Below are 13382 nucleotides of genomic sequence, written 5' to 3' on the forward strand. Positions count from 1 at the left end.
AACTCTCCTTGTAGACCATGCTGGCCTCAACCCACAGAGATCCACTTGCTTCCACCACTGCCTGGCAACTAGAGTACTTTCAACGCTCGGTACTTCACAAAGGGGTGGAAGGGGTAAAAATTATAAATTTTGGAGATGTGGAACTGGAGAGGTAGCTCAGCAGTTAAGAGAACTTGCTGTTCTTCCAAAGAACTGAGTTCAAGTTCCATCACCCATATCAGGCAGCTCACAGCTGCCTGTAACTCTAGTGCCAAGGGATCTGACGCCCTCTTCTGGCCTCTAAGGACACTGCACTCACATGCACATACCACCCCCCGCCCCATAATTTAACAAATACATACACATGTAGCAATGCAGAAGCTTACCAAATTTTCGACTGAAGAGGTCGTTCACTTGTTCTCGCAGCTGTCTGATTTTCTCGATGCCTGACAGTCTCTCCTCCTTCTCATCATCTAAAAATCAGTGGAAGGAGCAGACCAGGCTCATGCATACATTTTTTTTTTTTTTGCCTTCCAAGACAGATATTGGCAGAAATGCCTGGGTAGCACTTTACCTGTCTTATCACTTAGTTACCCGAGTGCAACAACTACGCCTTTGGGAAATTCACAAAATGGAAGCCATTAGGGATGATGTTCTTCCAAATGACAACCCCACAGAAGCACACCCTGTGTTACTTTAACATTTTTAAACTTTGTATTCATGTGTGTGCCACAAGCATGCCAGTACCCACGGAGGTTAGAGGAGGAGAAGGCATGCTCTGGAGCTACAGGGGGTTGTGAGCAGTCGTGGGATGGGAACAGAACCCTGGTCCTCTGCAAGAGCAGCAACCCCTCACAGCCACGAGCCATCTCCAGCCCCTGCTCACGCTACTTCTGAGGAACGTCTTCAACGCTGAGGAAGACAAGGGTGTGTCTCTCCACCACGGCCTTCAGCACTGTCATGCAGACCTCAGCTCACTCGACAGACAAGAAGTGATGCTAGGACTAGAAGGGAATATTTTTATTTTCTTTTTCTTTTTTTTGCGGGGGGTTTGAGATAGGGTTTCTCTGTGTAGCCTTGGCTGACCTACATTCGCTTCATGCTGTGATTAAAGCGTGCGCCACCATGCCTGGTGGGAATATTTTTCAATACTTGAAATTTTAGTTTTTTAATTAAAAATTTTAATTTGTTTTTTCTTTTTTGGTTTCTCGAGACAGGGTTTCTCTGTGTATCCTTGGCTGGACTCACTTTGTAGACCAGGCTAACCTCAAAATCACAGATATCTGCCTGCCTTTACCTCCCCAGTGCTGAGATTAAAGGCGTACACCACTATGCCCAGCCTGTTTTTTGTTTTTTCAAGACAGGGTTTCACTGTGTAGCACTAGCTGTCCTGGAAATTGCTCTGTAAACCAGGGTCAGATCCACCTGCCTCTGCTTCTCGAGTGCTGGAATTAAATGTGTGCACTACCATGCCTGGCTGTTATTAAAAACATTTTTATTTTTATTTTTTTATTTTTTGGTTTTTCTGTGTAGCCTTGGCTATCCTGGACCCGCTTTGTAGACCAGGCTGGCCTCGAACTCACAGCGATCCACCTGCCTCTGCCTCCCAAGTGCTGGGATTATAGGCATGAGTCACCACGCCCGGCTTAAAAACATTTTTAAAAGCTTGGTGGTATGGTGGTGCATACCTCCCAGTATTCAGGAGATGGAGGCCAGCCTGTGTTTAGAGGCCAGCCTGTCTACACAGTGAGTTCCAGGCCAGCTGGGACTAAAGAGTAAGACCCTGTCTCAAAAAAAAATAAATAAATAATTTTTTTTTTTAAAGAGTGGGGCAGGGAATGGCTGGAGAGATGATGCCACAGCTAAGAGTACTTGCTGCTCTTGCAGAGGACCTGGTTCCTTTCCCAGCACACACATGGTGGTTCACAACCATCCTTACCCTCATCTGAATTTCATGGGCACCCAGGCAAAACACATACTGAGAAAACAAATGAATCAAGATAAATTAAAATTAAATGGGTAGTGGGAGCACATGTCATTAATCCCAGTACTTGAGAAGAAGAGGCAGGTGGATCTCAGAGTTCAAGACACCTTGGTCTACAGAGTGTGTTCCAGGACAATGTCAAGGGATCTAGTGCCCTCTTGTGGCCTCCACACAAACTACACTCACATGGCCGACAAAGACACATACATACACATAAATAAGGGAAACAATCTTCTAAAAAAGAAACATGTGACACGAATGAGGACAATAAGTGAGTGTCTCTACCTGGAACTGTCACCTGCACAATCCTAAGATCTTCAACACCTGCTGCAGAATTTACACTGTTGGACGGATTTGCATTTCCTTGAGAGAGAAGAAAAGGGTTGGAGTGGACACAAAATTGGCTAGTCTCTGAAAAATACCCAAGTGTTACTTGAAGAGAAATGCAGATTAGATGCTCTCCCATCCCACCCCCATGCCCAGTACAGGAAGCAGCAGTGTGGAGAGGTGAAGGGATGTCTGACCTTGAAGGTCAGTTTGACTAGACATGTAGGTGAGGGTGCTTCCAGAGGCTAAACGGAGGCAGGAAGTCTCATCCTGATGTTGGGGCGCCACCCTATGTGCTGGGGACCCAGACAGAATAAAAAAGAGAGTGAGCTGAGCACCAGCATCTGTCTGCTTCCTGACTATGTATACATACAATGGGGCCGGCCGCCTCACCCTGTGCGTTCTATACCTTAAAGGCTGTCTCCCCTCAAACTGTGAGACACAAGGGACACTGCCTCCTTTAAGGTGCTGATCTTCTTAGAAAAATACCTTTTTATTTATGTGGTTGAATGTGTGTCTATGTTGGGATCTGTGCATGGGAGTACAGCTGAGCCCGGAAGAGGATACTGGATGCCCTGGAGCTGGAGTTATAGGCAGTCGTGAGCCCCCAAGTCATGGGTGCTGGGAACCAAACTCAGGTTCTCTGGAGCATGAGCAGCTCTTAACTGCTGAGCCATGTCTCCAGTTCCTTTGTCCTAGTCTTATTTAAGACAGGGCTTCTCAGCGGGGGGTGGGGGGTGGGGGGTGGCGCACGCCTTTAGTCCCAGCATTTGGGAGGCAGAGGCAGGTGGATCGCTGTGAGTTCAAGGCCAGCCTGGTCTACAAAGTGAGTCCAGGACAGTCAAGGCTACACAGAGAAACTCTGTCTCAAAAAACAAAAAAACAAACAAAAGAAAAAAGAAAAAAAAGAAAAGACAAGACAAGACAGGGTTTCTCTGTGTGGTCCTGGCTGTCCCAGAATGCACTCTGTTGGCCAGGCTGGCCTTGAGCTCAGAGGTCCGCCTGCCTCTGCTTCCCGAATATTGGGATTACAGGTGTGCGCTGCCACCACCTGGTCTGTAGTCCCTTTAGTCAGGGATTTTGTTGTAGCGCTGTGATGGCAGCGAACAAGCCAGGGGGACGGCAATGACCGCACTGTGCAGCTTAGCAGAACTATCAAGGACAGGGGGGCGTCATCTCACCCTCACTTGATACTCCCACCACTCCCCTTGCACTGATTTACATCAAAATGAACAATTTTAATGAGCTGAAAGCATTGCGCCTGTGGAAGTACACGCGACTACAGAAAAAAGGAAACTGCAGTTGATATCATTCTATTTGGCTCTTGAGTCGCCTTCCTTGCAATCTGATATTTCCAAGTCGGGAGCCGATCTCTCACAGTGTCTTCTCAGCACACCTGACTTGGAGGGCTGTTTGCTCGCGTTGCACGCCCTGCTCTTTGAGCTTGTAGAGCATGCTTTCTTAGTTTGTAGAGGTGCCCCAGGAAGCCTGCTTTCCAACCCTCACTGCTGAAGGCTTCCTTTAACTGAGAAAACCGTGCCTCTTTCTCGAGCTCCAGCTCAGCAATCAGAGCTGGTTTGGAGACAGACAGGCCCCAGAAAAGCCACATGCGCAGGGTTGTGGTGCATCACAACCCTATACAGGGCCTTCTGAGTGAGGGTCAGGCTAGCCCATTTCTGCTTAATGAAGTAGCTTCAAAAGTAACTGATTCTTGAGGCTCGCCCGCTAAGGAGACAACTGCCATCATCAAATCTTTTATTCGTGTCATAAAGGTAAAGCTATCAGGAACAAGGGCTCCAGGGGGCTCACTGGCTTTCCATAAATGGAAGATGAAGACACCACACAGTGGCCCCCACTAACCAAACCCTCAAACATTAATTCTAACTGTAGTTCAAGAGAAGACTATTAATCATTTATATTTGAGGGCCAGTGAGTTGGTGCAGTCGGTAAAGGTACTTTTCTGCAAAGCTGGTGACCTGAGTTTGGTCCTCAGAACCCACATAAAGATGAAAGGGAGCCGGGCATGGTGGCGCACACCTTTAATCCCAGCACTCGGGAGGCAGAGGCAGGCGGATCGCTGTGAGTTCGAGGCCAGCTTGGTCTACAAAGTGAGTCCAGGATGGCCAAGGCTACACAGAGAAACCCTGTCTCGAAAAACAAAAAAAAAAAAAAAAAAAGATGGAAGGGAGCCGGGCATGGTGGCGCACACCTTTAATTTCAGCATTCGGGAGGCAGAGGCAGTTGGACCCCTGTGAGTTCGAGGCCAGTCTGAACTACAATGCAAGTCCAGGACAGCCAAGGCTACACACAGAGAAACCCTGTCTCAAAAACCAAAAGGCAAAAAAACCAACCAACCAAACAAACAAACAAAAAAACCCCATAAAGATGGAGGGAAGAGGAGACTTCATCGAGTTGTCCTCTGACTCTGTGCTGTGGCATGGGCATCTGTCTTAGTTACTTTTCGATTGCTGTGATAAGACATCATTGACAAGGCATCTTACAGAAGGAGAAGCTTATTTGGCTTATGACTTCAGAGGTCTAGAGTCCATGACCATCATGGCAGAAAGCATGGCAGCAGGCTGGCAGGCATGGTGGGAGAGCAACAGCTAAGAGCTCACATCTTGATCCACAAGCATGAGGCAGAGAGAGCTAACTGGAAATGAAACCTCAAAGCCCACCCCCAGTGGCACACCTCCTCCACCAAGGCCACAGCCCCTAATCCTTCCCAAACAGTTCCATCAACTAGGGACCTAGTGTTTTTTTTTTTTTTTTTTTTTTTTTTTTTTTTGGTTTTTCGAGACAGGGTTTCTCTGTGTAGCCTTGGCCATCCTGGACTCACTTTGTAGACCAGGCTGGCCTCGAACTCACAGTGATCCGCCTGCCTCTGCCTCCCAAGTGCTGGGATTAAAGGCGTGCGCCACCACGCCCGGCTTTAGGGACCTAGTGTTTAAACATATGAGCCTAGGGGGCCATTCTTATCTGTAGTGAGACTATTGGTTTCTTTAAAAAGCCAGTTATGGCTAGGTGTGGTGGCACATGCCTTTAATTCCAGCACTCGGGAGGCAAAGGCAGGCAGGTTGCTGTGAGTTCGAGGCTAGCCTGGTCTACAAAGTGAGTGCAGGACAGCCAAGGCAAACACAGAGAGACCCTGTCTCCCCCCCCCCAAAAAGAGAAAAAAGCCAGTTATGGCCAGGTGTGGTGGTATAGGCCTTTAATCCCAGCACCTGGGAGGCAAAGGCAGGCGGATCACTGTGAGTTCGAGGCCAGCCTGGTCTACAAAGTGAGTCCAGGACAGCCAGGGCTACACAGAGAAACCCTGTCTTGAAAAACCCAGTTATGTTATGTGACTATGTTTTTGTTTTAATCCCAGGTGTGGGGTGGGGGCGGGGCTTCAGTTTGTCCACAGCTATTAATTATTATTGTCTCGTGCTGGAGGAGGAGCATGGTTTTTGTCAGCTGCAGATAGTTTAATTTTGGGGACTCTGGAGAGGGTTTAAATGATAGAGCCCTGAGAAGACCTGTGGCAGCTGCTGTTCCCCCTGCTGCTGCTGCTGCTGGTTCCTGCTGCTGCGCTTGTTATTGCTGGTTTGTTGGATTGCTGGATACTCTGACAAAGATTAGACTCCCCCCCCCCAGGGACCTGATGCCCCTAATCAGCAGGAAGGAATCTAAAGAGCTCTACACCCTCTTGCCCCACTAACCTTCTTTATCTTCTTCCCAGTGATGTGGGGGGCTGGGGGGTGGGAGTGGGGAGAAGTTGGAAGGGATTAGGGTGAAATAAGGGTTGGAAGTATGGCAAGTATAAGAACCCAATAAAGTAACCCCCAAAAGAACACCTACACTCATTCAAACCACCATAGCACCCAACACATGCATGCATGTGAACACACACTGATGCCACAGCACCCAACACACTCCTGCATGTGAACACACACTGATGCCACAGCACCCAACACACTACTGCATGTGAACGCACGGTGACATCAATCGCTGCCCTACAATAACCATTTCAGAAACAGCAAAGCCACCCTGACCATGTGACAATCATAAATGTTTTCACCTTACCTTCCATTTTCACATTAGCCTCAGAGTCCTCATTTGTCTCTGAAGAAACCAACGTAGTAGACTCTTGAAAAGAAAAGTACTAAAATGACACCCATTATTAAGTAATCTCAGGTTTCCAACACTTTACTGTCCCTGTCCCGAACCATCACCCACCCAAATCTATTCTCACCTCAGAGTTTTGTTTTGTTTTGAGGCAAAAATTCACTTTGTAGACCAGGCTGGACTTCTTTTAGAATTTTTTAAAAGGTTCTTTTATGTATATGAGTGTTTACATGTTTGTATGTGTACTGTGTGTGTGTGTGTGTGTGTGTGTGTGTGTGTATGTCATAAGATGTCAGATCTCCTAGAACTGGAGTTACAGTTGTAAGCAGCTGTGTTGGTTCTGGGATCTGAACTCAGGTCCTCTGGAAGAGCAGCAAAGTTTTGTAACTGTTGAGCCATCTCTCCAGCCACTAGTCTTGAAATTTTATGTATGTTTTACACATACTAAACACCCAATGAGCCAGGTGGTGGTGGTGCACAGTTCATACCTTTAATCCCAGCACTCGGGAAGCAGAGGCATGCAGATCCCTGTGAGTTCAAGGCCAGCCTGGTCTACAAAGCGAGTCCAGGGCAGCCAAGGCTACACAGAGAAACCCTGTCTCGAAAAAACAAAACCAAAACCAAACAAACAAAACATACAATGAACTAATTTTGTTTTGAGGGGGTCTTATTTTGTTTGTTTGTTTGGTTTTTGAGACAGGGTTTCTCTGTGTAGCATTGGCTGTCCTGGAACTTGCTTTGTAGACCAGGCTGGCCTCGAACTCATACAGATTCGCCTCCGGAGTGCTGGGATTAAAGGCGTGCGCCACCACTGCCTGGCTGAGATGATTCAGTTGTTAAAATTCCAATCCCAGCTTTAAGGAAGCTGAGGAAGAAGGATTTCAAGTGTGATGCCAGCCTGAACTGTATGTTCAAAGCCTGTCTTCTAACAAAGGAGGGCTGGGTGTGATCACGCGCACCTTTAATCCCAGCAGAGGCAGGCGGAGCTCTGTGAATTTGAGGCCAGACTGGTCTAATAGTGAGTTCCAGGCTGGCCAAGGCTATAGAGTGAGGCCCTATCTCAAAACAAAACAAAACAAAACAAAACAAAACAAAACAAAGGCCAGATGTGGGCTTCCACACCGTCCTCCCACATGCGAAGGCAGCGAGGGCTGCTCCAAGTTTGAGGCCAGTGGCTACATGGTAAGCCTCAACCTGGACTGCCTAGATACTCTGTAAGCAAAGAAAAAGACCCACTGTGGTAAGGCCCCGGCAGGCAGCAGCAGTGTGAGCTTCCCACTTACAGATCGGGAACCAGGAGCCCACAGCCCTTAATGCTGTTTCCTAAGACAGCATGCCAGAAGCCACTTTCTTTATTTCCCATGTGTTTTGCGGGGTGGGGGGCTTCATTTTCTAACCTTCAGATGGTAATTCCATTTCTATGACTTCATTGCTGGTGGAAGAATGCTGGCTTCCTGAAAGGAGAAAAAGTAATCTACAGCTCAGCGAGAAACACAACTCATACAGAAGTCCCTGGGGCTGTCCAGATGCCTCAGCAGGTTAAGGTGCTGTGGCCAAGTCTGATGACCTGAGTTAGAGTCCTGGGATCCATCTTATGAATGGAGGGGAATTGTCCTCTGATCTCCACTTGAGCACTACCACACTTCCCTCCTTTCCCCACCAATAAGTAAATAAAAATGTAATGAAACCTTTAGAATAAAACAAAGAAGCCACTGAATGCAATGGAAATATTTCAAAGGCTGGGGTGTGGCTCAGTATAAAGAGTGCTCACCTAGCATGCAGGAAGTCCTGGGCCCAACCTCAGCACCACATAAAAAAACTGGGAAGGGCATCGCCTAAGATCCCAGCACTCAGGAGGCGGAGACAGGAGGATGGGGGTGTAGGACATAGTAAGTTTGGGGCCAGCCTGGGCTACATGTGACCTTGCCTCAATAAAACAAAACAAGATAAAATAAAAAAGAGAAGTTAGCAGGGCGGTGGTGGCACATGCCTTAATCCCAGCATTTGGCAGGCAGGTAGATCTCTGAGTTCAAGGCCAGTCTGGTCTACAAAGCAAGTTCCAGGACAGCCAGAGCTACACAGAGAAACCGTGTCTTTTTTTTCTTTTAATTAATTTATTTATTGTATATGAGTGCTTTTTCTGCAGGAGAGGGCATCAGATCACATTATAGATGGTTGTGAGCCACCATGTGGTTGCTGGGAATTGAACTCAGGACCGCTGGAAGAGCAGGCGGCACTCTTAACCACTGAGCCATCTCTCCAGCCCAAGAGAAACCGTGTCTTAAAAACCAAAAACAAAAAATAATTTTTTTTACATTCATTTATCTATTGTGTATATGCAAATGTGTGGGAGCAAGCCTGAATGCCACAGAGATTGTGTGGCGGTCAGCGGTTAGTTTGTATGGATTGATTCTCTCCTTCAAACATGTGGGTGCCGGGGATGAACTTGGGTCAGCAAACTTGGTGGCAGGAATATTGTCTACTGATCTTCTTGCCAGTCCTCTATTTTTGTTGTTTTTATAGAAAAAAAAAATTATTTTGAAATCACTGTAATTTAGAAATAGAAAACAGTTGAGGAAGAGGGGAGAAATGAGCAGACACCATACAGGCAAATCTACCTCTTGAGTTTCTCATGCCTTCACTTATTCACTAGTTTCCATGGTGATGACGCATTCAGCCACCCACAGTAGTGCTAGTTACAGGGATATGGGCTCCATTACAGCAATCCTACTGCTGTGGCCACGGCAATCTTCTGGAATCGCTTATTTATTCGTTTGTTTAATGTAATGGAGTTTTGTCTGCATGTATGTTTGCACACTAGAAGAAGGTATCAGATCCCATAGCACTATAGTTACAGTAGTCCATACAGTTATGCAGTATGGTTGTGAGCCACCATGTGGTTGCTGGGAGTTGAACTCAGGACCTCTGGAAGAGCAGCCAGTGCTCTTAACCACCGAGCCATCTCTCTAGCCTGGTTTTCTTTTTCTTATTTTCTTTTCTTTTCCAGAGTTTCTCTGTGTAGCCCTGGCTGTCCTGGACTCGCTTTGTAGACCAGACTGGCCTCCAACTCACAGACATCTGCCTGCATCTGCCTCCCCATGTGACACTGTGCCTGGCCAGCCTGGTTTTCTTAATTTTTGAGAGAGGGTCTCATGTAGCCCAGGCTTGAATTTGCTATATAATCAAGAATGACCTTGACACTCTCCTGCCTTTACCTTCTGAGCACTGGGACTACAGGTGTGCCCCACAAACACGCTTTGAATTTAAGGTAAATCCCATTCACCATATAATTCAGAAGGCAACTTGCTAGTCTAGGTCAACACACATCCATCTGTTTTGTGGGGTGTGTAGTATAGTCACGTGTGTGTGTGTGTGTGTTCAGGTGTGTGTGCTTGTGTAGGGGTTGGGGAGGATAGCCCATGTCCTGCTTGATCACTCTCCACCTTATCCCCTTGAGACAGGAGCTAGGTCAGCAAGCCCCAGATATTCTCCTATCCGCCTGCCTCCCAGTGCTGATGTTACAGGCATCCACGCATGACATGCTCTTTTGCATGGGTTCTGGGGACTGGAACTCGGGTCCTCATGCTTGCCCACTGAGCCATCGTCCTGTGCCCCCTGTTCTTCTGTATCAGCTCTTAGATGGGTGGCGGTTACCAACAGCATTACCTTGCATGTTCCATTGGTAGTAATTAGGATCTTCTGACTCCGTCTTGACTAACACGGCTGCTGCCTTTGGTGAAGTGCCTATGAGCACAATCGGGGTCACAGTTGGGGGCAGGTGAGCACAGCCAGCTAAAAGAACACGAGGTTTGGTGGGAATGGCGCTGCAAGCCTGTCATCCCAGCACTCGGGAGGCAGAGGCAGAAGCAGGAGAATCACAAGTTCGGGATCCTCTTTGGAAGCAGGATGTGATGGCACACACCTTTAGTCCCAGCATTCCAGAGGCTGAGGCATGCAGATCTCTACAAGTTCAAGGCCAGCCTCATACACATGGACTGAGTCTTAAAATCCTCTTTGGCTAAGGGTAAATTGGAGGCCAGGCAGGAGGGGCAAGCCTAAATGACCCAAAGATTTCCAAGTAGCTTCCGAATCTCAACGGTCCCACCACCTCCCAGTATGTCCCTGGTGAACAAGAGTTTAACACTGGCCCCGTGGGGAACATGCAAGACCAAACAGACTCTAGTGATAGCCCTGGAGACAAGAGAAACAAAGCCAGGAGGAAGAGATGAGCCAAGTGTTACAGCTGAGCGGAACTGAGTTGTGACGTGTGCATCTCAGTCCTAACATGATGGCTTTCCACTTTCCACTCTTTCCTGGTTGACTCTGGAGATGAGTCCTTCCCCAATTTCAGCTGTCTTTGGCTTGCCAGAGAATTTAAAAAACAAACACTCTAGCTCGTCATGGTGGCATACCATTGTAACTCAGGGAGGCAGAGGCAGGTGGACTGCTGTGAGTTCAAGGCCAGCCTGGTTTACAAAGGGAGTCCAAGATCAGCCAGGGCTACACAGAGAAACCCTGTCTTGAAAAACCAAACCAAACCAAACCAACCAACACTTCAAAGCTATATAGGAACTGGAGATATGGGAAGGTGGCTAAGAGCATACATTATGCAGTCATAAGGACTGAATTCAGGTCCCAGAACCCACAAGCCAGGCATCCCTAGCAAGGAGGATTACACCTGTAATCCTAGCTCCAAATGCAATAGAGACAGGAGGATTGCTGGGGCTTGCGGACTTCCAGAAAATGTGAGTGTTGGGTTCAGGGAGAGACACTGCATCAAGGGGTGGCTGGAGAGACAGAGGAAGTCACCAAATGCCTTATTCTGGCTTCAGTACAAGCAGAGGTGCGCACACCTGCACATGCACACTCAGCAAACACACCGAAGCTGTATGTGGTGGAACACACACGTAACTCCATTTATTTATTTAGATGGGTGTTTTTTTTTTTCTGCATGTACATGTCTACACACCAGGAGAGGGCATCGGATCCCACGAGACTCCTGGTATAGACAGTTGTGAGCTACCATGTGGGTGTTGGGAACCAAACCCAGGTCCCCTGGAAGAACAGGGATGCTCTAAGCGGCTTTTGCTCTTCTGTGTGTGGTGTATGCATGCACCTACACATACCAAATCTACACATGCCACATCCACACACCTACATGCCACATCCACACACCTACATGCCACATCCACACACCTACATGCCACATCCACACACCTACATGCCACATCCACACACCTACATGCCACATCCACACACCTACATGCCACATCCACACACCTACATGCCACATCCACACACCTACATGCCACATCCACACACCTACATGCCACATCCACACACCTACATGCCACATCCACACACCTACATGCCACATCCACACACCTACATGCCACATCCACACACCTACATGCCACATCCACACACCTACATGCCACATCCACACACCTACATGCCACATCCACACACCTACATGCCACATCCACACATGCCATGGAGTGCAGTGGGTGGAGGGCAGCTTGTGGGGGCTGGTTTTCTTCTTACAGGATGTGGAAACTGGGGCCCGAACTCAGGTCATTAGGCAAAGCAGGTCTTTACCTGCTGAGCCATCTCACTGGCCAGGGCCAAACATTTCAGATAAGCAGTACTTACCTACTAGTCTATAACTATGGTCCTGGTTAGGGTTTCTCTGTGCAGCCCTGACTGTCCTGGAAGTCACTTTGTAGACCAGGTTGGCCTTGAACTCTGAGATCCACCTGCCCCTTGTCTCCCAAGTGCTGGGGTTAAAGGCGTGTGCCACCACCACCACCCATCAGGCTATAGTTAAATACTTAGTAGTCATTTTTTTTTTTTTTTTTTTGTTTTTCGAGACAGGGTTTCTCTGTGTAGCCTTGGCCATCCTGGACTCACTTTGTAGACCAGGCTGGCCTCGAACTCACAGCGATCCACCTGCCTCTGCCTCCCGAATGCTGGGATTAAAGGCGTGCGCCACCACGCCCGGTTTAGTAGTCATTTTTATAAAAGTAAATTAAAAAATTGTCATTCAAATGATAACCTGCTAAACATTTGATTGTCAAGCATCAGTGCACCTACCAGAATCTTCCATGGGTTCAGTTTTCACACTCACGGGCCCATAGCTGCAAGGAAAAGGGAACCCAGGTCAAACAATTAGGGTAGAATTGGGTGTGGTGGCCCATGCCTTTAATCCCAGCATTTATGAGGCAGAGGCAAATGGACCTCTGTAAATTCAAGGCCAGCTTGGTCTACAGAATGAGTTCCAGGAGAGCTAGGAGTACTTGGAGAAACCCTGTCTCAAAAAACCAAAATCCATAAAAAGACAGGTAGATAGATAGATAGGTAGGTAGGTCAGGATTTTTGTTTGTTTGTTTTATGTGTTCGAGTGTTTGTCTGCATGTAGGTATGTATACCATGCCTATGGAGGTTAGAGTGCATGTCAGATACCTGTAACTTAAACTGCCTGATATGGGTGCTGGGAACCAAAATGGAGTCCTCTAGAAGAGCAGCAGTCAGTTTTAAATGCTAAGCCATTTCTGTAACCCTTATCAGCCACTTACACTCCCCCCCACCCTTTTTTCACACAAGGTGTCATGTGGCTGTCCTCAAACTATGTAACCAAGGATGACCTTGAACTCCAGATCCTCTTGCCTTCTGTCTCTGTCCCTCACTATTCCTGGTTTATGATGTAGTCTATGCCTTTATTTATTACTTTTTTTTTTTTTTACCTGTCATTTGGTGCTAGTGCTGGCCTCTCGGCATCTGTCACCATCCCAAGGCCACCTGTGTAAGAACAGAAAGGTACACATCACTCTCTCTCAGCAGCATGGAACAGGACTCACATTCAAGGCCACATCCTTGGAAAGCCAACAGAAGGAAGAATTCTAACCTCAAGGCCATCCCAGGATGCTACCTGAGGAGGAGGCCACGCAAAAACAGCCCTGCTTATCATAGCAGCTGGTGAGCTATG

The 13382-nt window shown here is 47.6% G+C and overlaps 1 protein-coding gene across 1 annotated transcript in view; it reads right to left on the minus strand.

The window, feature by feature from the left end:
- The window catches only part of Gtf2ird2b (GTF2I repeat domain containing 2B), a 35139-nt gene that overhangs the window by 4840 nt on the left and 16917 nt on the right, over positions 1–13382 (minus strand). Inside the window, exons 7-13 of the mRNA XM_051161351.1 lie at positions 13141–13195; positions 12491–12534; positions 10064–10141; positions 7795–7851; positions 6356–6418; positions 2249–2326; positions 366–452 (exon numbers count right to left, since the gene is read on the minus strand). Coding sequence (XP_051017308.1) covers positions 366–452; positions 2249–2326; positions 6356–6418; positions 7795–7851; positions 10064–10141; positions 12491–12534; positions 13141–13195 — 462 coding nt within the window. The remainder of the gene's footprint in view (positions 1–365; positions 453–2248; positions 2327–6355; positions 6419–7794; positions 7852–10063; positions 10142–12490; positions 12535–13140; positions 13196–13382) is intronic.

The sequence above is a fragment of the Acomys russatus genome, chromosome 19 (assembly GCF_903995435.1).
Source record: "Acomys russatus chromosome 19, mAcoRus1.1, whole genome shotgun sequence".
NCBI classification, from domain to species: Eukaryota; Metazoa; Chordata; class Mammalia; order Rodentia; family Muridae; genus Acomys; species Acomys russatus.